The sequence below is a fragment of the Mus musculus genome, chromosome 2 (genome assembly GCF_000001635.26).
Source record: "Mus musculus strain C57BL/6J chromosome 2, GRCm38.p6 C57BL/6J".
NCBI classification, from domain to species: Eukaryota; Metazoa; Chordata; class Mammalia; order Rodentia; family Muridae; genus Mus; species Mus musculus.
The window spans coordinates 160,731,219-160,758,422 of NC_000068.7; the positions used below are offsets into that span (position 1 = coordinate 160,731,219).

The window sequence follows — 27,204 nt, forward strand, 5'->3', positions numbered from 1 at the left end:
GCCTGTTAGCCAATCCACGAGTGCGCCCCTCCCCGGAGAGGGTGCGCGGAGGGCCCGCCCCCGCCGCCACCGCGGGTGTGAGGAGGCCAGGCTGGCGCGGCTCCCTCCGCCCGGCAGCCTTGCCAGGTAACCGGGTTCGGCGGGAGGGCTGGGGGTCGCGCAGCCCCCTCGCTCCCTGGGAGGCGTGCACACTGCCGCGGCGGGTCCCGTGTGGGCCGGAGGCCCGTGCGCGCGTCGGACCGACGGGCCGCAGCCTGTGGGCGGGGTTGCGTGCGTGACGGGCGGCCGTGCCCCGCGTTGTGTCAGGCCTGCGCGGGGAAAGCTCGGCCGAACCGAGGTGTCCAGGTCCGCCCGCTGCGGCCTGCCCCGGGTTGCGGGGCGCAGGCGCGGCGGTGGGCGGGGGTCGTCCCCAGGAGCGTCTTTGTTCCCGGCGCGCTGAGGGCGGAGCCTCACCCCGCCCCGCCCCCGCGCTCAGTCCCCGCCCCGCGTCCGCCCGCAGGAGCTGCCACCGGGTCCCGCTCGCCTCCCCGGCCGCCGCCACCGCCTCCGCCTCCGCCGCTCCGGGCCCGCCGGCTTGCGTCGCCGAGGTCGCTGCAGCATGGCGGGCGTCGCGACCCCCTGCGCCAACGGCTGCGGGCCTGGCGCACCCTCCGAAGCCGAGGTGCTGCACCTCTGCCGCAGCCTCGAGGTGGGCACCGTCATGACTTTGTTCTACTCCAAGAAGTCGCAGCGGCCAGAACGGAAGACCTTCCAGGTCAAGTTGGAGACGCGCCAGATCACATGGAGCCGCGGCGCGGACAAAATCGAGGGGTCCAGTAAGTGCGCCCCACTCCGGCCTGCCTCGCGCCTGCCCGCCTCCCAAACACTTGGGCAAACTTTCGGGCCTCGCGCCTGGCGCCCCGTCTCCGCCCAGTCCCTGGTGGTCACTCTGGGGCGGGTGGAGGGGGGCATCCGGGTCTTGGATCACCTGATAGGACACCCCCTCCCCCAGTAGGGGGGGAGTGTTCCAGGCACTTTGCCCTGAGGCCTAAGAGTCCTCACTGGTTGGACAAGTGGAGTGGGATTCCGGCCCTTAGCATCGGGCGGCTGTCAGTGGCTGTGAGGGGAAGCCAAGACAGGGACCCCCTCATCCAACCTGAGAACCTGGGGAACCGACAAGATCTTCCTGCCCACTGCCATTTCTCCAGAGTGTGCTGTCTGTGAAAACTCCTAAGAGCTCCGGGATGGGCTTATTGGCGCAAGAACCTTTGGAATCCTCATGTAGAACTTAGGCAGATGTTGGGGTAGGGCTGGTTGTGGAGCAGAGCGGGCCTACTCATCTCCCTCTTCTTTGGGAGGATGGGGTATGAAAGCTAAAACCGTGACTGCTTCCCCCTCCCCATGTCCCGTGGATGGTTTTTTTTTTTTTTTTTTTTTTTGCCCCAGATCTGAATTTTGGAGGTCCATGGTGCTAGGCAGCCATCCAAAGCTAGAGCCAGGGCTCCTTTGCCCTTGCAGCATATAACAAGGAGCTTGCATTCAGAAAGGTTCCCTGGCCTTGGGTTTTGAGGTCCAGCCCTTTGTGTTGGATGTTCTCGTGACCACAGGGTAGCCCAGAGTTGCTCCTCTGGTTTCCTGTCGTAGCCTTCCCAGACCTGAGTGTGGTGGGTTTACACACAAGTCTCTGGTGGGAGAAGTAAGTCAGGAGTTTTGAGAAACCTCGGCTCTTTCTGATAGTCATTTTCCTCGGTGTGAGGCAGGATGAGGAGTCTTTGCAACTCCAGGCTTTGAGATGTTTCTTACAAGAACCCCCAAAGAGTCTATGGTTGAAGGGACCTAGCCTAAGAGCCAGGTCTGTGTTAGAGAAGGGGGGGTGGTGTCAGGAAGTAACAACGGAGAGAAGGTCCCACAGATCTTCCTGGGGATGGTGTACATGTGTGTCGATGGGTGAGGAGATGAGGAGGAAGGAAGGTTTCTGTGGTAAGACAGCCATCCTCAACTACAAACTTCAGGTCTGACAGAATTGGCCCTTAACCATCACCAGTGCCCATCAGCCCTGGCCTCCGCTGGAAGAACATTTCAGTGATTTTCAGTGTTGGGGGATGGAACTGCAGACAGTTCCGGTAGTCCTGAGACATCACTCAGACATCAGGTTGCAGGCATGGCATTTTACGTTTGTAGTATTTCCTGTGTTTAAGTGGTGGCATTAGTTCCCCGGTAGCTAGCTCTTGGTAACAGCTGCACTGTAAACCGTGTGTGTAGCCCAGTAGTGGAAGATAGCTATGGTATTTGAAGCCAGTGTGTTAGCTGTACGTCACCCAGCCAGGTGCTTTCCCTCTCGGAGCCTCGGTTCCTCTGTAAGTTAGAAGAAGTATATTTACTATAAATGGTCACTTTTGGAAGTGAGATAGTTGGTGTAAAGTAAGCAAACTAAATATGTAATAGATGCGAGCAGAGACGTTACAGAAGTTTAAGAACCAGTTATTAGTAGCAGTAGCTATGGTAGATGCTTGTCCTCCTAGACCCTGGGATGGGGCTTCTGAGGGAGGTCTAATGTGGCTGTTAGAAAAAGAAAGGGCTCTGAGGGAGGAGGGCCGAGAGAGGGTCCCGTTCTCCTTAATTCATTACCCAGGAAAAAAGAGGAAACTCTTGTTTTGCCGTACATCGTTTACCCTTCTGTTCACCTGTCATGTAAGATGAGTTTCTATGTTTGGAATTTTGTACATTGGATGTCATTGTGAGTTGGGGCCTGGACAGAAAGAAGGGACTTAGAGACAGAACCATCCAGTCCGTTTTGTCTCACTTGGGTCTTTGAGGATGGGTGGCAGGAATACAGAGGACGTCACCTTTCCAGACCCACAAAAGTCACCCAGAGATATGCATGTTTTCATTGGGCCCGACCCTGTGATTTTTGGGGTCCAGAATGAAGGCTGCAGACTAGCCTGTGTGGACTTCATACCTTGTAAATGGAGCCCACCACCGAAGCCCTGCCCCACTTCTGCTGGAATGCACCTCACTGCCTTTGTGGGTTCCCAAACCTGCAGCCTCCTGCAGATTGTGAAAAGGATTGAGTTGCCAGCTGGGTCCCCTACTGTCTGGTCTCTTGTTCAGATGCCTCAGGTATTTGACTTTTTGCTGATAACCTTATCCCTACCTGAAGCCAGGCCAGAGAGAAAGACTGCCGCTGTCTGCCCTCAGGGTGCTCACGGAACAGAAGGACAGGCTGACTGCCATTTCCTAAATCTTGAGTTCTCTCACTGTGACACTTGTGAAACTAGTTAGCACCTTCTGATGTCTAAGGCAGCGGTCTACTTGAGAAGTGCTTTGGTGCTGTTTGGTTGTGTGACTGAAGTCAGGCTGGTGTCTGGCATTTATGTTGCAGAATTTAGTGAGTTAAAAGCAGCCATAGACTTCCTGCCCAGTGCTAAACAGACTTTTCACTCTGACTGCAGGCTAGTCCTCAGAGGACTCTGCTCCCAGGTTGTGTTGGTGGTAGGCCTTGGTCTCCTGTTTTCTGTAGCCTTTGTTGCCCCTTGTGAAGAGAAACCTCCATGTTTAGGTGGTATTTACAGGCAGAGACCTCCATCTTCATCAAAGACGCCTTCCTAGGCTTTCCATATGTAATGCCTGTAGTGAGATGGCTCAGACCTATTCTTCGTGAGGTTGTCCAGTTAAGGACCACTGTTGGCATAGTAGCTCCAGTAGAGACTCTAAAGCTATGTTGTTATTGTGGTGAGGATTGCAGTACCAAGGGGCTGGCTCTGAGAGTAGGTCCGTGGCACCTAAGAATTGTCTGCACATGTCCCTCAAGGATTCCTTTTTGCTGGCCCACAGTGAGAGAGCAGCAGAAAGCATGCGCCTGGATCTCCAGAGCCAGCCATTCCCGCCATGTGCTTCCTCTTTGACTATCATTTTTCCAGGGGAAGTTAGACCTCTTAGTGTTTTCTTGGCACCTCTGGCTTGCCTGCTGTGAAAGTTTTCGGGTCCCCTGAACCTGCTTCATAAATGACTAGCAGAGATGAGCAAACACAGTACCAGGAAGCCCAACACCCCAGCTTCTCCCTGGGACTTTGTGTCTGGAAGGGGAAGGTCTGCATAGATGCACATAGACTTGAGTTGGAGTTTAGAGAGCTTGATCACATTGCTTCATGTGGCTCTTTGCAATTATGTGCATTTATTTGTTCAGTAAATATTGTTTGTACACCCCTTATTTGACTTGTGGAGGAGACAAGACCAGAATGCAGTGATGAGAAGAAAGGGCTGAGCACAAAGTAGTAAAGCCCTGGGCAGAGAATGCACACTGGCTGCAGCTCGCCTGCTCTGTGACTTCCAATGGGCTACGTGTCCTTCTGAGCTTTTCATCTGTTCACAGCACCGACTTCGCGGTTCCTAATGAGGTTTGGAGGAGTGTTTGTGTAAAGTACTTGGCGGCTAGGGTGCTGTGGTATGGAATCTGACAGGAGAGAAATAGGATCGAGTCCCCAAGAGGGCCAGGTTAGAATAGATGTGTCTGTTGTGGTCAGGGGCTGGTGCCTGGCCACCAAGTCCTTTGATGAAGGGCATGAAGCTACAGTTCTCAGCAGGGAGGGCCTCTGTGATCAGGGCTTTCTGCTACCTTGGGTCTTGATGTGGAGAGAAGGCAGTTGGCTGAGAGTGGCTGCTTGGACATCAGGGTTTGTCTCTAAGCCAGTTCAGCTCTTGAGTTGTCTGAATGATCAGGGAGGCCCAGTCTTCCAGGAAGTGCTGTGACACAGCCCAGAATGGTAGGCCTACATCCGCTTCTGTTAACTCAGAGTGTCTCTTCTCACTCTCTTTTCCTATGGAAAGGGTTTCAAGGTCAGTGTATCCTTCACTGAATACACTGGAGGAAGTGCCCGAGGTCATAGACGCCTGCTGTTGAGTCTTGCTGTTAGGAGACTGACTCTCCCTTCTCTCTCACCGGGAGAGGCCAGTGTGCACCTCAGGAGAGTCTTTGGAGAGGTGTTGGGGAGGAGGACACAAGTGTTTTGGTGTACCACGTAGCCTTGTAGAGTGCTCTATGGCCTTGGATAATGACAAGGGAAACCTTAGTGTCCTTGGGGAGCCAATCCTACCATCCTGGTAACTGAGCTGTGAACACCCAAATGTGTGGCCAGAGGCAGTGTGTCCTTGTGACCCCGGGTAAGTTACTTTCTATAGAACAATTCTTAGCCAGGTAAGGCAAGTTCAAGGCCATCTTGGCTACATACTGAGTTACATGTAGACCAGTTTGGGCTGCAGGGTGAGTTCAGTCTCCAAAACCAAAAAGCAGACAAAAAAAATTTCCTTCTCATAGAGTTGGCAGGTTAATTAATGAAGTAAGATTGCATCTAAGCATGAGAGGTGTTTGAGAAATGACCAGCAGCACATTTGACACCTGGGGCCCTTAGTCACGCCTTCCCTTTGCACTCATTAGTTGACAGCAGAGTTCTGCTTTCCACTGGGGTGTGGCTGGAAGCCTATTGTCTCCTTGAGTTTGGATGCAGAGAAGGAAGGATCTGGTGTTTGAGTAATGTGCTGGGAGTGCATGGTACGCTCTCCCACCCTCTGCAATGGCTCTGTGCTTCCAGAGAAAGCAGGAGTTAATTGTCCCTGTAAGGAAACAAAGGTCCCAGCAGTGAAGTCACGGAGCATAGTTTAAGTGTGGGATTTCTGATTTTTGCTATAGTATTGTTTATTTTCCTACTCTAGGGTGTAACAGTAAGGTGGACTGTTGTGTAGATACTTGACCTCTGTTCTATACTCTGGTCACATGGGTTTACCCAGGCCAGGCTTTCATCAATGGACAAGCTCGACTCAATGCCGCTATACCACTCTCAGTCTTATCCTGGGCATGGTCCTTAGGTGGATGCTAGGTACTGTCCAACGTGGAGGCCAGAGCACCTCATCTCTGGACTTACCCTATTAGTCCATGGTAACAGCCTATCAGTACCTCTTCAGAGAGAGGGTCACAGGGTTCCAGGTGCAGCAAGAAGCACCTTCCCAGGCCCCCCTCATAACAGAGTCCAGTGTACCTCCATTTCTGTGTCCCTATATCCATCCATCAGGTGTCGGGTGGGCCTAGGTGCTGTGCTGGGCACACCTAGCTGGGTGGGGTTTCCTCTACTTCTGCCAGTTTATGTATGGTAGCACTCAACTAGGTTGCCTTCATGCCAGCCTAGCCACTTTCTTTAAAAAGGAAGGGAGGAGAGAGGCTGGAGAGATGGCTTAGTGGTTAGAGCACTGACTGCTCTTCCAGAGGCCCCAGGTGTGATTCCCAGCACAGTCATCTGTAACCTTAGTCCTAGCAGGAAATCTGATGCCCTCTTCTGGCCTCTGTAGGCACTCATACAGTCATGCGTTCAGGCAACTATTCATATGTATAAAATAAAAATAAATCTCAATAAAAAAGAACTGTGGCTTCCTTGGGCCTCACTGGATCACTGAACAAGCAAGGTGCCACGCGTGCTCTGGCTTCTCACTGTGGAAAGCACTGTAGAGTCTCATAGTGAGCATACAGTTAGGGCTGAAACAGCCAGACAAATAATTACAGGGTGTGGTGAGCGCTGTGAAGGAAGCAAGCATAGGCTGCTCTGTCCGAAGGATGGTTGAGGGCATGCTGCAAGGACAAAGGCCCCAACCGACCTCGCATTGGTGGCATAAAGGCTCATTTGTCCTTTATGTTACATGTACCATCCATCTAAGCCACATCACTTAGAGTCTTTGGAGGGTGGCCTCAGTGGTCTAGGTCAGGTCTGTAGTGTAGATCTGAATGGACACTGTGGGCAGAGTAAGCTAGAGAGGGATTTGGAGTCGAGTGGCTAGACAAGAAAGGTTTCTCTGTAAAGCTGGGTATAGTGTGTGTGACCTTCGAGAGATAGCATTTAGACTCTAAAACCCTTCTATAATGTCCCTCTTAGCCTTGCTTGAGCCCCCTGAGCATCATCTGTTGTGATCTTAGTGTTTCTCCTGTAGCCTCAAAATCAGAGATTCTTATAGCATCTTATCATGGTTGCTCCCACAGCTCTAGAGAACTGGAAGCCCAGGCTCCTAGAGGCTTCCAGAGAATCTGTTTTTGGCCCCTTGAGAGCAAGAAGTACTGGGCCAGGAGCTGAGGGCTGGAGAGCTGCGGGGCGAGTTGGTGGGCACCATGGGGTTGATCTCAGGAGTCTCTACCTGCATTCCTGGCTCAGCCCTTGGTGCTCTCATGTTCTCCTTTCAAGAAGAGGTCTGAGGTAGTGCTGGGCTACCTTTGAGAGGCTGTAGTGGCTTTGTGCCTGGCACAAGTAGCGCACTTTACTCTCACCTCCCAGGAACCAGACCCATCCTGGGGGAAGCAGGGAGGGGCTCCTTTTTATAGCCGCATAGAGGCTTTGTGTATAGGCTCTGCTGCTTCCTTCCGGCTCCTGCCCTTCCCGTGTTGGCCAGAGGCCCTTGCTTCAGCAAAATTCAGGAGTAAATGGGCGAGGCTTTCTCCAGCAGAAGACTAGCATCTCCTCTATTGAGCCCAGGTCTGGCAGAGAGGAGTTAGGTAAGCAAGAAAAAGAGATGGCCCAGTCCTTAATCCTGGGGAGTTTGAAATCTAGAGCAGATGGGAAACCAGGACTCACAGGAGACAGCACTGACTTAAAGTGCTGAGGGCTGAGCCCAAGGGCCCAGATCTTTCTCTGGCAGGGCAGCCTATCCTTTACTGTATAGGCTCTTCCCCTATTGATTGGCAGACACATCAGCACTGGAGTAAAGCAGAACACAGACACTGAAGAGTGCACTGGTCCAACCAGTGAGAGAACTCATACACTACTTGTTTGTGGATCTAATCTTCCTTCAGCTCAAGTGGGATATTCATTTCGGGTTGACTTCCTGGAGATGTGGGTGAATTAAAAGTCTTATACAGTGATTCTTGGGGACATGTGTACCTGAGTGTTAGAGAGTCCTTGGCTTGGCCATAGCTGTGGTAAGAGTAAGGCCTGGACAATATAGTTTCTGGCTGTGCAGGTAGATGTGAGTGTATGTTGGGGCGATTCCAGCCTCAGGCCTAAGTTCATAGAGTGGTTAGCCTGAGAAAGAGCAGAGGAAAGCCTCTGTTATCTGTTAGCCCACAGGTTTCTCAGCCTCAGGTGGTGGTAGGTCAGCACGGGTATAGAGTTCCCTTCTTGGACAAGTTAGGGGGTTGGTGCAGGTAGTGATGGTCCTTCTCTAAGGCTCTGCAGACCACGTAATGGTCTCACCTGATGCCTTACATTCTGGGAGCAGCTTTTCTCTTCCCACCCCAGTCACTTTCTCATCCACAACAGTAAAAGAGTGTAATGTGCTTGTGTTCTTGGGACCACTTAGCATAGCTACCAGGAAGGTTCAGAAGGTAACAGTGGCACTTTATCAGTTTTGTGGCAGGCCTCTTGAGTCCAGCAGTGACATGAGGGTACTTGGTTCCAGACTGCTTCTGAGAGGTTGTCCTGCTTTCTGCTCTGAGAACTGGCCTGCACTAGAAACATGGTGTTCATCCTAGCATGGATGGATGTTGGTGGGCAATTGTGAGTGCTTACCAGAACTGTGGGTGGGCTCACAAGGTAGGTGAAGACAGAGACTAGACCTTTCTCTGGGGCTTTGCTTTTCTAGGAAGCAAAAGGGGAGTGGCTTTGGCTGGCAGGCCTGAGGGATTGTGACAGGTGCTATGGAGGGGCTGGGCCATGAAGCTCCAAAGCAGGAGAGCCTCCTGGGGTATAAAGAAATAAGTCTGTGGTCACCAAGTCTCCAACTTGATGACTCCCTTTGTCCTTGGGAATTAACCTCTGTGACCTTCTGTTGTACAAGCAAGTGGTAAGAGAATATGCTGAGTATTTTGGCAAGGGAAACTCCCCAGCCCCACTCCCTCTCTCCTATCTCTTCTTCAGCCTGAAGCTGCTTTGTTTGCTTTGTGGAAGGGAGAGCCCAGATTTTCCCTTCTCCTTCTGACCATGGCTTGTCCTCTGCCCTGTGGGAGGGGCAGCAGAGAGGCAGTAGTCAGCTGAGGATGTGAGGGCTCACTTGTCTGCTGGCAGGAGCAGGTTGGTTAGCCGAGAAAAGACTCTCATTATAGTTTTTTTTTTCCTTGTACACTTGTTAAGTTTCTGCTAGGTATGGAGTAGTGAAGATGATAGACATGGTTCGTGTCCTCAAGGAATTTACAAAAAAACAGCCAAATCACCCTAGAACACACATAGAACTGAGAGATAGCTCATTCAGTGGGTAAACATACTTGCCGTGCAAGCCTGACAACCTTTGATCATTGGAACCCATAGTTGTCCTCTGGCCTTCCCAAGTGTTATGGGATGTGTGCACCCTTACACATTACATACACGCACACACAAATAATAATAATAAAATTTAAATATATATATGTATGTATATGTACATACACACACACACATATAAAAAAGCAGCCTGGAGTCCTGCCATTCTCCTTGTGTTGCTCCGACTTGGCTGCTTCCCACAGAGAGCACAAGCCAGGGGCTCTGCCACTTGCCAACTGTCACCTTGGGTAGGATCATTAACCACTCTCTGCTCAGGGTCCTTGCTTGGGGAATGGGAACCCTAAGACTTGTTTTACAGTATTGGTTGTAAGAATGAAACAACTCGGTTTAATTAAGAGCTTGATGTAATAATGCGTAGCAAACATGCCAGAGATGAGTGACAGGACACCAGATGCCACTCCTGCTGCTGCCCTCCCCACCTGCCGAGGCATCGACCTCATCCTCTGTGCTTTGTAGTTTCTGAGAACTGTCTGCAGGCTGTTTAACACAGCCTGTTAGCACCGGGCAAACCCAGTCCTTCCTCCATGGCTGAGCTCTCGCTCCTCGTTTGTGTCCTTCTTACAGCTGCTCATTATGAATAACAGTCAGCTGGGCTGGCAGGGTTGGACTAACGAGAAACAGAAATCAAAAAAACTTCAGAACGAGTATGTTTTGAGGTCAGTAGACAACTTGGGGGGTTGGTTCTCTCCTTCTACCACGTGGGTCCCGGGGATTGAACTCACGTCGTTCAGGCTTGGCAGCCGGTGCCTTCTCCTGATGAACCATTTTGCTAGGCCCGAGAAAAGAGAATATTGATGGGTGGTTGTGAAGTTTTCAGTTCATATTGTTGGTATACCCAGAGGAGCATGGCCAGAAGCCTAGGGTTTTGGGTAAGAGAAGATATTTGCTTTGAAGTGTGTGGTGTGTGTGCGTGTGCGTTTCTTAGATGGACAGATAGAAATAGGAAGTAAGCAGTTGAAGTGTAATGCCAGACACTTGAGGGTAGAGATGTTTTGTGAATTGTCTATATACCAGAAGGAATTAAAGCTGTGGACATGAGTATCATTGAGGAGAAAGCAGAGCACAGGGACAGAGGATCATGGCCCATGTTTAATTGGGTCGGCCTTTAGCACACAAAGAAGCAGGAAAGGCTGGGTAAGGTTGTGTGGAAAAAGTCAAGAGCAGAACACCAAATAGAAGGGAGGTTGTGCACACAGAGCACCACAGATGTCTCCCTGCTGCTCCATTCTTTGCATGACCTCAGAGTTATCTGCTTCCCCATCTGTTTCCTCCATCAGGCTGGGATTTTCTGAAGGGCAGGAACTCAGTGCCCATTGATCTGTTTCCCCAGGACCCATCTTAGGGCCTAGGGTAGAGCAGACAGTTGTCTGGTAACTAACAAAAGTCATGGACCGAGTACATGAGCCTTAGGTGACTGAGGGCTCTTCTGACTCTGTGCTCCCTGTGGGGCCGTCTTTTCCTTCCTTCCTTCCTCCTTCCTTTGGGACTTATATATGCTGTTACCACTGAAATAAACTATGTTTTAAGAAAGAGAGCTGCCTGCCTGGGCAGCGTGAAGCCTTCTGTGACCTCCTTTCTTTTTCTCTATGTACCCATTATCAGTGTTGGTACTGCCATGAGAACTCTCCAGAACCACCATCTGCCATGAATCACCATTTGATGAGACAGACCCATTGGGTCCCATCCCTCATTTGCCTAAACAGGAAAGTCATCTAGAATCTGGTCTCTAGGTGGCCTTGTGTATTGGTGAGGATTGTGCACTGAAGCAATTTGTACAGAGCACTGCAAGTCCTGTGTACTAGGGGACTGTGGACCTCTAAGCAGCTGTCTGAACGGTGTTTCCTGTTTACCAGGGTAGGAAAGAAGCTGAATGCAGGGTTAGGCTGAGCTGCTCTCCTTGGTCAGGGTGGAGGCAGTGTCTTGTGAGTGAGTGTAGACTGGTTTGACTAGGGTTCTGAGGAGGGGTCACTGTTGCTTTCCTCTACAGTTGCTGGTGTGGCAGCAGCTGCTTGCTGCACAGGCACAGGAAGGAGAGTATGTCTTGGCACTACCTTCTCTGCCATGTGACCCTGTGGGGGATATTCATCTGTGGGGCTGTTTGGAAAGTGGCTTTGTTGGAGGTGGGAATGCTAGGACAGGAGTTCTGGCCCAGAACCATGGGTCTAAATTAAGTTTTGGGGTTTTGTGACTTGGCTCTCCGGCTTGTGTACTAAAGACCTCTAAAAAGGTTTAGTGTCCCATTCTTTTTATTCTCTTTCTCTGATGTTCCTGCTGGTGAACTCTGACTGGTTTATAGAATACTTACCAACAACATCCATCTGCAGTGGGTGCACAGCGTGGTTGTCTCATTGTGATGGGCAAGAGAGATGATGACAGGCATTTGCCTGATGTCTGGGAAGAGTCTGCTTTCAGGAACCAAGCACCAGAAGAGTCCTCTTCCCCCTTTCTCAGGCTGCGGACTGGCTGGCTGCTATTTAGCTTGTCCCTGTGTCAGCACTGTGTCTTCTGTTTACTCAGTGAGTTGAGCCCTGTTTGAGGTGTAAGAACCTATTCTACAGAAGAAGCAGGCCCTCACTCAGCCCTGAGTGCCACCTTCATGGCTGTTAGAGTGCTTGGGGTTAGTTCTCATCTGGAGTGCCCCAGATGAGATGTCTTTTAGAGGGACACTGGCATGTCTAAAGTTTCTTGCTGTCTGTGTGAGCATCTTCCAGACGCTACATTTTGAGTAAGGCTGATCTGATCTCTAGTCTCAGGGTTTGGAGTTAGGAGTCTGTCCCTGGGTTAGGAGTTAGGAGTTAGGAGTCTGTCCCTGGGTTAGGAGTTAGGAGTTTGTCCCTGGGTTAGGAGTTAGGAGTTAGGAGTCTGTCCCTGGGTTAGGAGTTAGGAGTTAGGAGTCTGTCCCTGGGTTAGGAGTTAGGAGTTAGGAGTCTGTCCCTGGGTTAGAAGCAGAACAGAGAGGAAAGGAGACGGAAAGGGAACACTAATTAGCCTTCCCAGAGTTCCTGCCTCATCATACAAACTTTGATTTTACAAATTTAGTCTTTATCATCTGCCTCAGATTTAAGAGAGGCGGCAAGTACATTTCAACTCCTACAAAGCCAAAATAGAAGATTGAAATGATGGGACAGATCAGGGTTGGTGTCCCCAGTGGATGTTTGGGTAGTGGGTACCCCTAACTTGTTTTGACGATCCAGAAAGGAAATAGCTCATCTTTGCAATTTCAGATCTTTTTTTTTCCTGGACTATAGCTGTGGAGAACACATGCCTACACTGTGGGGTTTGCTACAGACTCAGGAAATAGTATCTTAGCTCATCTTTGCATATACTATGAGACCTATACCCCACAGATACTCATCCTGCAAGGCCAGTTTTGAGCTGGGAAATAACTGCTTGGATTCTTTCCCCGGTGGCCTTTATCTTCAGAAAAACTCTTAGAGGTTTGAGTTTGCCCTTCGAGCAGAGCCCTGGCAGGCAGCTGTGCCATCTCCCCCCATGGCTGTCTTTCACAGGACCCCTGTCAATAGCACCAGGCTCACAGACAGGTACTTATCAGTAAGGCCCTTATCTTGTGAAGTGAGAAGAATTCAGTTTTCCAGCTTGGGAAACTGAATCTGAAAGAGTGAGGGACTACCAGAACCTCACAGCTGGAATTGAAGGGCCTGTAGTTCTTGGTTCTTCCTGCCAGGCCTGGCAGCTTCAGGAATGTCTGACCAGGGCAGATTTTCTGAGAGCATAGGAGTAGGAAGGTCTCCACTAGGGGTGCTGAGGAGCACAGACCACCAGGATTCTCCTGGTGTACTAGACTGTCTGGCCTTAGAGCTACCATGTGATGTTAGTCCCTGGCATAGGTGTAGGTGGCTCCTCATTATTTAAATCTTTTTGAGAAGAGCCTATCATGGTAGCTCACACCTAGTGATGTCAGCACTCTCGAGGCAGAATTTGGAGAACTGCAAGATCCAGGGCTATCTATCTAAAAAAAAAAAGACAGAAACAAAAGAAAAACCAAGTCTTGATTTCATTATAAGAGTATATAAAGATTAAGTGTAAAGGACTGGGTGTCCCTTGCTGCCCAGGCCATTCCTAACGCCCGGGTAAGCCTTCTCGCTTGGCCCAGAGCCCTTGTCCTTGGAAGAGTGCATATATCAAAGCTCCTGACAGGTTGTGCTGGCTGGCTATGGCCATTCAGGTTATGGTAAGCCTGCAGTTGGGCCATTGTTGCATCACGGCCCCCGGTTGTGGAAATCTGCCCTTGTTTCAGCGCATATCTTCTTTTCATTTCCCAGCCCCTGGACATCAGGGCCTCTGGGTATCCTGGACTTACTTTTTCACTAATGTTCCTCCAAATGCTGTTCTCCCATATTGTTAGGAAGAAGGGAATGCTAGCTCATGGCTCGTCCAGGCATAGGGAATGAATATCTAAGCAGTTGTGAATGCACGCACACATGCACTTGCACACACAGTCATTCCTGACATACAGAAGGTCTCACCCAGACAGTGGCTGGGCTGGCAGGCTTCCTCTCCTCTTGTGCAACTAAAGCAGAGGCTGTGTCTGATGAGGTAGTCTCTTCCCCGTGGTGGCAGTTTCTAGGAATGAGCCTGGGCTCTCTGTTTGTCCTGAGACACAGGCTGTGCTCTCGTGGCCTTGAAGGCCATTTTCACTGCTGTCAGGTCCTTCTCGTCTGCTTCTGACTTCATAGACTTAGGGCATCAGGGCCATGCTGTGTCTTCTTCTGGGAGGAGGAAGAAGGGGTCAGTGTGACCAGTGAGGGCTTAGGAGAGGAGTGTGCCTGGCCTCTCTGCCCTGTGCCTTCCTGCTTTTCCTATTTAATTGTATGCCTGTTCTAACTTAGACTTTGTGCAAATGTGTCTAGAACACAGAACAGGCTAGAGCTCACCTGGGCCTACTGGCTCTCCACACATATACACACCATCCATGTGTGCACGTATATATTTAGGGCAAGCACATATGGCCTACCCATGAGCCTTAGACAGACTTTATAGCTACCTGTCTATTGTGTATACACCTTATTGTGTACAGCCTGTGGGGGCAGCAGCAGGAAAGACCTTAACTGTGGATCATGTAGGTGTGTGTGCATGCACACACATGGTTGAATGTGTAGGAAGGGAATGATAGCTTTGCACTGGAAGAATATTCTAGTTTCTGTTTCAAAGGGCAGAGTTTTGGGTGGTTGTGTGGTGTGTGATGTAGGCATTTCCTCCTAATGGGAGCTCTTCCTTCCACCTTTAGAAACTGTTATCAAGTTGTGGGTTTGTGGCCCAGCTCTCCGCCCTCATTGTAGAACTGAATAGAAAACCTCTGTTTCACTCCATCCCCTATGCCTTTTTCCTTGGCAGATCCATGAGCCTGCATTTTTCTCACTTTTGCATTCAGTGGGTACTGGAAGGGGCTCTGTCGCCCATGGAGTGTGAGGAACATACATTTATCTCATAGCAGCCTGAGGCATTGACCAGATGATTACTGCAGGATGGAGCTTCCCGTTTGGATCTCTAGTAGGAGACAATCCAGTGGTAGAACTGAGGCCAGGATCCAGGATGCAATGCAGGGGCAGGAACATTTGTTGTTCTTGCTGTAGGCCTGACTTGGGTTGGAAAGATCAGAGAGAGGGCAAAACAAAAACTCAAGGTAAATCTCTGAGCCCCATCATGAGAACCTCAAAAGCTGTAAAGGGAGTGGGCTCATGGTAGGTTAGTGGATATTCACAGGAGGAACATGAGTGGGCCTACAGGACCAGGTGTCCAAACAATGTTTTATGGTTTGGAAGAGACAGGAAGGAAAGCTAGCTGGTGAGAACTGTGGCCACCAACAGGAAAGCTCAGACTTCCTGCTGGAGGATAGACCTGGGGGCTTTGCTGAGGGGACAGAGTTGGATAAGGGTGAAGCTAGTGCTGTTTATGGTAGCAGACCTGGGGGTGGGACCACAGTGTTGCCATTGTTCTAGGTGGGGCAGATGAGGCTACTGTGGTTGACTCAAGGGACAAGACAAGAAGACTTCCAGGTGCCGGTTGGAGCCTTTGGGATGCTCCAGCCATGCTGGTGTTTAGAACTAGAATCTAAGGGGAATTTACTCAGAAGGGGGACTGGTCAGAACATTTTAGGAAGTTCCCAAGCTGAGGGAAAGCTCATTGTCAAGCCTGAATCTCTCTTGTTGTTTTCTTTTGTCTAGGCTCCCAGCTAGTTCAAGGATGGAGTGGGTGTACAGTCAGGGCAGCTGTAGCAGGATCTTTCAGACCTGAGTGGGCTGAGAGCCCCATCTGAACAAATGCTGGCTAAGGAACAGTCCCCTTTTTGTGGGGCACAGTTTCCATGCTTTCGGCGCCACTTGTGGTCTTGCCAGCGTCCTCTCTGATGTTCTTCTCCGCCCCTTGTTGAGGTGGATTCAGGCAGTTGTCTCTGCTCAGACTCACAGTGTGACATCACTAATGTGATGTAGAGCCACATTCTAGTCCTTGCAGCCTACTACCCCATTTCCCTGAGAAACTGAGTCAGACCCTTAGCTCTTTAGTGGTCACTCGCTAACAGTTGCTCTGTCTGTCTGTCACTCAGGTTAGTAGCCAGTACCAATCGATCGTTTACCTCAGGCTCGTGTACGTGCCTCACCTTGGCTTGTGAAGGTAGGGGAAGAGTTGAGAGTACCCTTGTAACTGAGATAATGATACCAAGCTGCACAGCAGACAGACTTGGACAGCCTGGGCCTAAACCACAACTTGGCCTTTTGCTAAGACTTGTGTGGGCATGTCTGGGGTGTGGGTCGTTTCAGGATGTGCCAGTTTTCTGGATCTGATCCAACGTTCTGTCTGGAATTCTGAGACCGATCTAGACTTGCCCAGCCCAGTCGCTAGGATTTTACAGCTGGGTCTGCGTATGTATTGTGTTAGAAAGTGACTCACAAGGAACCGACTGCTTGGGACCCTGCTCTTTTCCGGGTCTGAGTGTGTAGCCTGCGCTGCCAGCAGTGGGACATAGGTAAGGCAGGGGTAACACATGTACCTCCTTGTCCCCAAGATAGGTAAGGCAGGGTAACACATGTACCTCCTTGTCCCCAAGAGCCTTCACCTTGAGCAACAACAAAAGGGTCTACTCTTAGATAAGCCCAACTCTCTGTTGCCTGGGATAATTGAGTGGGTTCGGTCTGTGTCAGAAAGGGTTGCTCTTTGTGGTCCAGCCCTGAGGAAGGAGGGTGTGGAAGTGAGTGAGGAGAGCAGGCTCTGCTCCCTTTGATGCTGACTGTGAGGACCTTAGCTTGAACTTGGCCTTTACCGTCATCCCAGTTGATATCCGAGAAATCAAGGAGATCCGTCCAGGGAAGACTTCTCGGGACTTTGACCGCTACCAAGAAGACCCTGCCTTCCGGCCAGATCAATCACACTGCTTTGTCATCCTCTATGGAATGGAATTCCGCTTGAAGACCCTGAGCCTGCAAGGTGGGAGACATGGGCTGAGAGGAGGTGGGGTGTAGGTAAGGGGAGCCCAAGCACTTGCTCTTGTGGGAGCTGTGTGCCCTTGGTTCAGCCACTGCTCTGCTCACAGCCACATCTGAGGATGAAGTGAACATGTGGATCAAGGGCTTAACTTGGCTAATGGAGGATACACTGCAGGCAGCCACACCCCTGCAAATTGAGAGGTAAGAATCGTCTTCATGTGGTTAAAACTGTGCATCTCGGAACCAAGGGAAGAGACAGAGACTTCAGGTCTCCTGGGCACACGGTAACTTCTCTTCTACCCAGGCTTTACCTTAGCTGAGAAGAGGCCCTTACCTCAGGCTTTTCTCTCTTCAGGTGGCTCCGGAAGCAGTTCTACTCAGTGGATCGTAACCGAGAGGATCGGTAGGTGCTAAGCTGAGGCGGATGCCTAACCAGTGGGTAGAGGCACCCAGAGCATTGGAGCCAGAGGGTCCATAGAACTGAGTTACATTGGGAGGGGTTAGGGGCTCTGACACAAAAGTAGTCCATGCTGCTGAGCGTGGGGTACAGAGATAGTGCTGGACTTCTAGGTGTAACTGGCAATGCAGCCAGAGCACCAGGAGCTGGAGGAAGCAGAGACCAGATGGCCTGCTGTCAGTGCTGCTTTGTACTGTTGCAAGGTCCCCCAGAGGCAGGAAGCCATGGGATGTGTAGAGGAGTGACCTGCTCTGACCTAGAGTTTCCCCAGTGTCCTACATAGGCTTACAATTGCTGCAGTGAAACACCATGAACGAACAGCTTGGGGAGGTAAGGGTTTATTCAGCTTCAATTGGCTTCCTCGTTGCTGTTGATCACCAAAGGAAACCAGCTCAGGAACTCAAACAGTGCAGGATCCTGGAGGCAGGAGCTGATGCAGAGGCCATGGAGGGGTGCTGCTTACTGGCTTGCTCCTCATGGCTTACTCAGCCTGCTTTCTTATAGAGTCCACGACTACCAGCCTAGAGGTGTCCCTACCCACCAACATAGAGCTGGGCCCTCCCACACCAATCACTAATTAAGAAAATGCCCTGCAGGCTTGCCTACAGCTGGATCTTACAGAGGCATTTTCTCAATCGAAGCTCTCTCTTTTACCGATGACTCTGGCTTGTGTCAAGAAGACATAAAACTAGGCAAACACAACCAAGATCATACTGCTGTAGAGGGCTGTTAGACACTGTCCGACCATTCTGGGTGTAGGTGAGAGGGCTCAGGTTGAGGTAATAATAGTAGGAATTAGCTGGATTTGGGCTATGTTCTTTGTTTAAAATTGCATCTAAAAAGTCAGAGATCAATAGGCTTTTGACATGCGCAACTGGGAAGTAAAGTTGCCATTGGCTGAGACAAGAAGACAGTGGGAGGAACTTACTGTGGGAGCTTAGGGTCCAGTATGGATGTAAGTTTTATGGTGCATAATAGATTCCCAGGTAGAGAGGTATGGAGTTACCAGGCTGGTAGAATGAGTTCAAATGAGGAGGTCGGGCTGGAGGTAGTAACACAGGACTGTGGACAGGTGAAATGGAAACTCTTGGGGTCCCCAGATAAAAACTCAGGGACCCAGATAGCAAGAAAAGGGAAGAGGCCAAGTGGCAGCTGCAGACTGCTTCCACATGGGAAGCTAGGAAAGGAGGAGTATGCTTAACCCTTCTGAGTAGTCATGTTGTGGGGAAAGCAGCTTCAGTCCGTGGTGAGCAGCTTAGGGGCAGAGGAGATTGCAGGTGAGTCTTGTGAGAGTTTTCCATAGCGCTGGACGGATGGCTCAGCGCTTAAGAGCACTCACTCAGAGGTCAATTCCCAGCAACACATGGTGGCTCACAACCATCTGTAATGGGCTCCAATGCCCTCTTCTGGCGTGTCTGAAGACAGCAACAATGTACTCACATACATCAAATAAATAAATAAATAAATACTCTTAAAAAAGGAGTTTTGCATAGAGGGGAAGGGACAACAAACACAGAATTAAGCAGGGCAGGGTGGAGAGAGCAGTGTGATTTTTATGACAGCGGGAAAGGGAGGAGACAGGCTTGACTGCAGCTTCCTGGCTGACTGAGGGTCAGGTGACCCAATGCTCCCCGCAGAGCCTTGACTCTAGGGCATTGGTTCTCAACCTGTGGGTCTCGACCCCTGTGGGGGGGGTTGGATGACCCTTTCCCAGGAGTCACCTAAGACTTTCTGCACAGCAGACATTTACATTAGGATTCATAACAGTAGCAAAGTTACAGTTAGGAAGTAGTGATAAAATAATTTTCTAGTTGGAGGTCACCACAACGTGAGGAGGAACTGTATTAAAAGGGCGCAGCATTACTTTGGGAACTACCTGTTCCAGGACATTCAATTATTGGTGAAGATCCGAGCCTTAGGGAATTTTGGTCTTTCGTGCCTGGCTTTAGGCCAGAAGAGGGTGTGTTCTCTCTCCAGCACCCACTCCTCCCAGGAGAGCATCCTTTTCCAGCTTTTTCATCCTGTTGTTGTCCAAGCTGCTATGCTTAGAGGGTAGAGTGCGCTGATGCTCTCTTCTCTCTCTGTCTCCCTCTCCTCTCCCTCTTCTCTCTTCCCTTCTGTCCCTCTCTCTGAGTTCTTTTCCTGGAGCCTCAGGAGTGTGCTCAGCAGCAGCAGTTACACATGGCTAAGGGTGCCCGCGCTCCCTTCCCTGCTACCTATCCTGGGGACTGTGGGTCCTAGGATGCCTCCGTTAGTGGCAGTGGGCACTGCCCTGCCCTGTACAGGCAGCAGATCAGAGCTGGGGGCAACTGCTGGAAATGGCTTATTCTGCCTCCCATCCCAGCCTGACCTGCTTTCCTCTGCTTTCCTGAGCTTGGTCACTTGTGGCTATTGGGCTTTTTCTCTTTCACTGCAGAAACTTGAGGCCCAGAGAAAGGCAGGAACTCGCTCCATCTAGCACAGCATGAAGTTTGAAAGAGTGTTGCTCTTAAGACTGCAGGTTCCCAGAGTATAGGTGTTTACCTGTCCATCCTTAGGTTCAGCCTAAAGTCAAAAGGGAATCCTTTTTCTCCCCTTAGTATATCAGCCAAGGACTTGAAGAACATGCTGTCTCAGGTCAACTACCGAGTCCCCAATATGCGCTTCCTCCGAGAGCGGCTGACGGTAATGGACACTTGGGGCTATCCTCTGGCAAGGAAGGGGAGGCCAGTGACTCCTCCTAAGGGGCTTGACTGGCAGTTTTGCTCTGTACTATGTAGGACCTTGAACAGCGCAGCGGGGACATCACCTACGGGCAGTTTGCTCAGCTGTACCGCAGCCTCATGTACAGCGCCCAGAAGACGGTGCATGAACCTCCCACCCTCCCTGTCCTTGGCCCAACTCCTCTGCCTTCTCTCATAGCCCTGCTGCCCTGCTTTGGAGTGGTTTTGGTGCCATTACTCTAGCCACACACACCCCTCCCCCGGGGCATCTGCTCCCTAGCCTTTTCTTAAGAGCCCCTTTCCTGCATGGCCTCCCAGGGCTCCTCCTGACCAGATTCTGTTCTCTGCAGATGGACCTTCCCTTCTTGGAAACCAACGCTTTGAGGTTTGGTTTGGAACAGCCAATTGGGCTTTTTCTCTGGGTGGTTTCAGATCCAGGTGGGAAGCAGTGGGTAGATGGGGATGGGGCATAATAAACCACTGGGTATCTACACTAGACGGGGGCCCTTTGTCAGCCAGTGCCAGACACTAGGTTTTCTCCCTACAGGACTGGAGAGCGTCCGGAGCATTGCCAGGTGTCCCTTTCTGAGTTCCAGCAGTTCCTCCTTGAATACCAGGGGGTATGTCTGGGCCAGGGAGTTAGGCTGCAGGGTGGCTTCATCATTGGTGGCCTCCTCCATGACTTCTTTACCTGGCAGGAGCTGTGGGCTGTCGACCGGCTCCAGGTGCAGGAATTCATGCTCAGCTTCCTTCGAGACCCCTTGCGAGAGATTGAGGAGCCATACTTCTTCTTGGATGAGGTGAGCCTCACCTTTCCCACCATTCTGTTAGAGAAAGCAGGTGGGGTGGGTGACCAGAGCTGACCTGTGCTCTAAAAGCTGTGCATGCACTCTACTGCCTACTTTGCCAGTGGAGTCGAGACTCAGCACATTCTTGTACCTACTTCCATCCCAAGTGGCAGCCAGCACTCATTCACTTTCTCCTCCACATTTATCCTTGTAGCTTGTCACCTTCCTGTTCTCCAAAGAGAACAGCGTGTGGAACTCACAGCTGGATGCTGTGTGCCCGGACACCATGAACAACCCACTCTCTCACTATTGGATCTCCTCCTCACATAATACGTGAGTAAGCCTCTTTTTGCTCATCCAACCCTTCCTAAGGAGGGAGGAAGGCCCTCCAGACCATATGTACCTCTCCTTGCTTATCCAGGTACCTGACTGGGGACCAGTTCTCCAGTGAGTCCTCCCTGGAAGCCTATGCTCGCTGCCTGAGGATGGGCTGTCGCTGCATTGAGTGTACGTTGGGTCTAAGGTTTGGAGAGGGAAGGTGAGAGGCCTGCCTGTTTGACTGTGTGATATTGTTCTCTAGTGGACTGCTGGGATGGGCCAGATGGGATGCCAGTCATTTACCATGGGCACACTCTCACCACCAAGATCAAGTTCTCTGACGTCCTGCACACCATCAAGGAGCATGCTTTCGTAGCCTCAGAGTGAGTAGGCGTGCAGATCACGGGCAGCCTCCAGAAGGTCCTTTTACTCCTAGGATCCCCTGCTTGCATGGCTTGCTCCCATTCTTCCAGTCTCCTCTGCTCTTACTCCAGCCAGTTTCCTGAGTTCTTGCCTCTGCTCCCTGCTTCTCTGGGTAGCACTGAAGTGCATCTCATTCTCAAAAACATGCCTGTAGCTGTGGTCTCAGGTTATCTCCATCTCCTTCATTGCCCAGAAGAGAATGTTTCCTATGAGCCATCTCAGTTGCTAGCTGCCACCAGGCCCACAGTCCCCACTGCACTGAAAGGATCCACAAGCTGCACTGGGGGCTAATTCTCATCCTTCCTGACCTATTTTGTGTGGAATGTCTTTTGCTAGGCCAGCAACTCACGAGGCTCCCCCTCTGCAACACTTGCCTCTTCTTGGTTCCCACTGCCTCCTGATGTGCCCCCACCCCAACTCCAGGGCTCCCTCTCTTCAGAGGGGTCCTGTGGATAAGGTGCCCCAGGCCCTTGACTCCCATTATTTCACTCTGTAAGGAACTGTTTGGACTGAGATTTGAATCACAATAACCGTAGCAGCAGTGTTACTGTCCTGGCCCTTTGCCTTCAGGTACCCAGTCATCCTGTCCATCGAGGACCACTGCAGCATTGCCCAGCAGAGAAACATGGCTCAGCACTTCAGAAAGGTGCTTGGCGACACACTCCTTACCAAGCCTGTGGACATTGCTGCTGATGGCCTTCCTTCTCCCAACCAGCTCAGGAGGAAGATCCTTATTAAGGTGTGACATCGTTGCCAGGAGAAACCTTGAATTAGGAGATGGGCTAGGTGTGGAATGGTTTTTGCCATGACCTGGTCTGCTTCCACAGCACAAGAAGCTGGCTGAGGGCAGTGCCTATGAGGAGGTGCCTACCTCTGTGATGTACTCCGAGAATGACATCAGTAACTCCATCAAGAATGGTATCCTCTACTTGGAGGACCCCGTGAATCATGTGAGGTCTAGCTGAGCCTGGACATGGTGGGGCAGTGTGTTGAACTCTGGCTTACAGGTCCCCTTTGGTCTCCTCCAGGAGTGGTATCCCCACTACTTCGTTCTGACTAGCAGCAAGATCTACTACTCTGAGGAGACCAGCAGTGACCAGGGCAATGAGGATGAAGAGGAGCCGAAGGAGGTAGAATTGTTGAGGGGCATGGGGTCAGCTGAATGAGAACGTGACAGTCACTGGGTATCTTTGCTGTCATCCTGTCTAGGCCAGCAGCAGCACAGAGCTGCACTCGAGTGAGAAGTGGTTCCACGGGAAGCTCGGGGCTGGACGTGACGGGCGGCACATTGCTGAGCGCCTGCTCACTGAGTACTGCATAGAGACTGGGGCTCCTGATGGCTCCTTCCTAGTGCGAGAAAGTGAGACCTTCGTGGGTGACTACACGCTGTCTTTCTGGTAACCCACATCCAGCACTATACCCATGTTTAGTCTACTATACCTAGACATAATTGGTTAACATTTTAGCCTTGGGTCTAGGTTTTCCATAAAACACAATTCATTCTTACACAGGCATGTGTGAACTTAAACATGTATGTTTGATGTGTATGTCTTCCTCCAAGCTTCTTTGGAGAATGGCCTCCCTTTTTGAAATGTTATGCCTTGCCTAGTTATGTATTCTTTGGAGCTCTGACCTGCTTTTGACGCCTCTCCCATCCTGTCTTCCCTCAGGCGGAATGGGAAAGTCCAGCACTGCCGCATCCACTCCCGGCAGGATGCTGGGACTCCTAAGTTCTTCTTGACAGATAACCTTGTCTTTGACTCTCTCTATGACCTCATCACACATTATCAGCAAGTACCCCTGCGCTGCAATGAGTTTGAGATGCGCCTTTCAGAGCCTGTTCCACAGACGAATGCCCATGAGAGCAAAGAGTGAGGGCAGGGACAGGGAGGGGAGCAGGGGTAATGGTAGGACTGATTGGCCAGGGCCTAACTCTGTTGGTTTTCAGGTGGTACCACGCAAGCCTGACTAGAGCTCAGGCTGAACATATGCTGATGCGAGTGCCCCGGGATGGGGCCTTCCTGGTGCGGAAACGCAATGAGCCTAACTCATATGCCATCTCTTTCCGGTGAGGCATGCTGGACAGCTGTGGGTTCTTGTTGGGGTCCGGGCTGTCTTCCTTGCTGACTGTCCTGTCATTGTGAAGGGCTGAGGGAAAGATCAAGCACTGCCGAGTACAGCAGGAAGGCCAGACAGTGATGCTGGGGAACTCTGAGTTTGACAGCCTGGTTGACCTCATCAGCTACTATGAGAAGCACCCCCTGTACCGCAAAATGAAGCTACGCTACCCCATCAACGAGGAGGCACTGGAGAAGATCGGGACAGCTGTGAGAATGGCGGGGATGGGGGGCAGGGATCCCAGTATAGTTAGAGGACATTCACAATGTACCACTGTCTGAATGTGTTGAAAACTCATCTTGGGGTATTTTCAAGTTCACATGAGAGCGCTAGGAGTAACTGGGAACTATGGTGTGTAGCTGGAGGAAATGGCACCTGAGCCGTGCCTGGGTATTCAGACAAAGTCCCCATGAACTAAGCGGTAGGTGGCAAGGTCTAGGAGCTCACATGGACTGGGTCTGGAGTGTATGGGGCAGAGTAGGTACAATTGTATAGATGTGTTTGTTCTGTGGGAAGGCTCTGGAGGGAAGACCGTGGCTTGGTAGTGCAAGGGTCTTGGATCAGTGTTGTGGTTTTTAATAGAAGGCAGGCATCTCACACAGGATTGGTTGCGAGTTGTCAGTTGTGACACGATAACCTGGTCAGGGTCATGCTGTTCCCTGAAGTCAGGAGAGGTGTGCTGGGCTACTTCCTGACCGTGAGCTCAGCCACTGAACAAACATTAAGTATGTGGTGTTGCTGGCAGCTCGGCAGCAGGGAGCTCCGGCTGCAGGAGCCACAGTGGTGGATGTGGGGTAAGAGTGCAAAAGGAGTGTGGATCAAGTCCCTACAGGCACCCTCCCCTTGGAAGATGAGGAGGGGGATTCCTGTAGGCCAGGGGCCAATGAGCTGGGGCAAATGTCCTGTAGAAGAGGCCAGCTGTGCTTCAGAAACTGGGCAATGGGAGCTAGCAGCTGCATTTATCTCAGTTCTGGGATGGTGATAGATCACAATGTGTCCTGTTTCCAGGAACCCGATTATGGGGCACTATACGAGGGCCGCAACCCTGGTTTCTATGTGGAGGCAAACCCTATGCCAACTTTCAAGGTAAATATCTGTGCTTGGCACAGGAAGCCACAAGGAAGGAGGGGTTCCCTACTGCTTGGGGCTTATATTTCTGTATTCTGGGCCCTTTTGTGGTAGGTGTGGAGAAACAAGTGTTAGTTGTGGTTTTCTGAGGCTCAAGAGATTTTAAGATGTGTGGTTGGTAAATGACCATAAATCTCCAGGGATCAACCACTTTATAGCCAGTGTCTTGGGTTAGAACTGGCCCTTTGTCACCATTCCTTCAGAGTGATCCCCGTGTCTTCCATGGGTAGTAAGTAGAACAGGGGCCAGATGGCACACTGTCCAGGCATTCCCTTCGTTATGAAGATCTTAGGGTCTTCTTGGTTTTGACCTTTTCTTTAATGTAGCACATTGCCCTGTAAGAGTCTTAACTATGGAGGGAGCTCCACAGGGCTGTGCACTTACTCTTACTGGACCTCAGCCCTGGCTTGTGGGAGCAGACCCCAGACAGAGTGCCAAAGACTCTACCTGGGTGGCCAAGAATTTCCCTGGAGAAAACCCATCCTGCTTGTTCTGAAACTTACCCCAAGACAGCATTAAGACCTGTGTCTAGGGTCACTTGCCAACAGTGGCACTGCCCACTAGCGTAAGCCCAGGCACATGTAGGCACATGTATGCACATGTGCTGTACTAGGTTAAAGGATGGGGACTGCCCTCTGCTTTACTCCACACAATCCAATCCCACTGTCTCACCTCTGCAGTGTGCAGTAAAAGCCCTCTTCGACTACAAGGCCCAGAGAGAGGATGAGCTGACCTTCACCAAGAGTGCCATCATCCAGAATGTGGAAAAGCAAGATGGTGGCTGGTGAGATAAACCATCCAGGCTAGAAAGCCTGTGGTGTGGTGGGACAGGAGGCCGGGGCCTCTGTGGAGCTGTCACTGAAAGCACTTGTGACAGTATGCTTTGAGAGCATCTGTCTCATGCTCACTAGCAGTGTCTGCCTTGGCCTGACTTATGTGTGGGAACCCCCCAGGAAGAGCTTGTGAGTTTGGGGCAGTTGCTGGAGTCAGTACCCTGTGGCTTCCACAGGTGGCGAGGGGACTATGGTGGGAAGAAGCAGCTGTGGTTCCCCTCAAACTATGTGGAAGAGATGATCAATCCAGCAGTCCTAGAGCCTGAGAGGGAGGTATGTCTGGAACCACTCTGTGTCACGGGTTTGTTTCCCTGTCCCCAGGTTTTCTTTTGATGTGTCTATCACACCCAGGCCTTCCTGTCATCTGTGAGCCACACATCCTGTGTGGCTACACTCTAGTCTCTCTTGTACCTATGTCATGCTTGGCTGGTCATGAGTAGACCTAAAAGATCGTCAAAAAGTTCCCTCAGCTGAGCCTGCGGCAGCGATGCTGACCATCCTGGGGTTTTGCTTCCTACAGCACCTGGATGAGAACAGCCCACTGGGGGACTTGCTGCGAGGGGTCTTAGATGTGCCAGCTTGTCAGATCGGTGAGATCTAATTCCTAGCTCATGATTCCTCTTAGTGTCAGGGTGTCCTTGTCACTCCTCCTGCTTCTGGAGAGGAATCCAGTGGCCGAGTTCCCAGAGGCTACTCTTATACTATGGAAGTCCCAGACTCTTTTGTCATCCCCAAATTTTACCCTCTGCCAAGTACAGTGGAGTCAAAAGTTGGCAGAGATGTTGACAGACTGACATCCAGTCCTAATGGTTTAGACCACAGCATTGTGACAGAAGCTTGGAGATGGGTTAGGGTGGGGGCTACAGTGCATGGCTCCAAGGAAGAGGCATGAGTCTCAGCTGGGTTGGAGCCTTGGTTCCACCATAACTACTATGGTATGTCTGAGCTACAGTATCCTCTGTAAATCGGATCTATATACCAGTTTTGCCTGCTTATAAGTATGGCCAGGAAGAAATGGAATGAATTCCTTTGAGCCAGTGTCTATGGCTGTGGTTCTCAAACTGTGGGTTTTAACCCCTTTGGAGGCCTAACAACCCTTTCCCAGGGTTTGCATATCAGATACGCTGCATATCAGATATTTACAGTATAATTCATAAATAGTAGCAAAATTATGAAATATCAATGAAAAAATTTTATGGTTGGAACTATATTGAAGGGTTCACAGCATTAGAAAGCCCAGAGAGCATTCCTAGCCCTGTATTATTTTACCCCCAACAGCCATCCGTCCTGAGGGCAAAAACAACCGGCTCTTCGTCTTCTCCATCAGCATGCCATCAGTGGCTCAGTGGTCCCTGGATGTTGCAGCTGACTCACAGGAGGAGTTACAGGACTGGGTGAAAAAGATCCGTGAAGTTGCCCAGACTGCAGATGCCAGGGTGAGAACCTGCCACAGCTTAGAAGGTGCTACTGGGATCTGTGGGGGCAACATGTGGGCCTGCCCGGGAGCCAAGGCCTCCAACCCCCAGCGAGCTCCTCTAGAGAAGGCAACTGATGTGGCCAGGCCTTAGATAAGGCACCCAAAAGAACAAACTCAAGACAGGATTGTGATGGATGGGCTTAGGAAATGTTGAGCATTAAGTACTCTCGATCACCTGAATGAGTGTAAGGCAAGAGGGAAGAGAGGTCCTGGGCTGGCAGCAGGAGTCAGATCAGGCTTAGAAGAGAGGAA

The 27,204-nt window shown here is 51.0% G+C and overlaps 1 protein-coding gene across 1 annotated transcript in view; it reads left to right on the forward strand.

The window, feature by feature from the left end:
* Window positions 1-91: 91 nt before the first annotated feature.
* The window catches only part of Plcg1 (phospholipase C, gamma 1), a 44,451-nt gene continuing 17,338 nt past the window's right edge, over window positions 92-27,204 (forward strand). Inside the window, exons 1-25 of the mRNA NM_021280.3 lie at window positions 92-126; window positions 500-815; window positions 16,557-16,709; window positions 16,816-16,909; window positions 17,064-17,111; window positions 19,745-19,829; window positions 19,925-20,008; window positions 20,218-20,252; window positions 20,415-20,487; window positions 20,566-20,667; window positions 20,870-20,988; window positions 21,077-21,162; window positions 21,236-21,356; window positions 21,967-22,135; window positions 22,224-22,346; window positions 22,425-22,526; window positions 22,606-22,793; window positions 23,067-23,267; window positions 23,345-23,464; window positions 23,543-23,723; window positions 24,523-24,600; window positions 25,323-25,426; window positions 25,652-25,748; window positions 25,996-26,065; window positions 26,754-26,911. Of these exons, the coding sequence (NP_067255.2) occupies window positions 599-815; window positions 16,557-16,709; window positions 16,816-16,909; window positions 17,064-17,111; window positions 19,745-19,829; window positions 19,925-20,008; window positions 20,218-20,252; window positions 20,415-20,487; window positions 20,566-20,667; window positions 20,870-20,988; window positions 21,077-21,162; window positions 21,236-21,356; window positions 21,967-22,135; window positions 22,224-22,346; window positions 22,425-22,526; window positions 22,606-22,793; window positions 23,067-23,267; window positions 23,345-23,464; window positions 23,543-23,723; window positions 24,523-24,600; window positions 25,323-25,426; window positions 25,652-25,748; window positions 25,996-26,065; window positions 26,754-26,911 (2,808 nt within the window). The 5' untranslated portion in view covers window positions 92-126; window positions 500-598. The remainder of the gene's footprint in view (window positions 127-499; window positions 816-16,556; window positions 16,710-16,815; window positions 16,910-17,063; window positions 17,112-19,744; window positions 19,830-19,924; window positions 20,009-20,217; window positions 20,253-20,414; window positions 20,488-20,565; window positions 20,668-20,869; window positions 20,989-21,076; window positions 21,163-21,235; window positions 21,357-21,966; window positions 22,136-22,223; window positions 22,347-22,424; window positions 22,527-22,605; window positions 22,794-23,066; window positions 23,268-23,344; window positions 23,465-23,542; window positions 23,724-24,522; window positions 24,601-25,322; window positions 25,427-25,651; window positions 25,749-25,995; window positions 26,066-26,753; window positions 26,912-27,204) is intronic.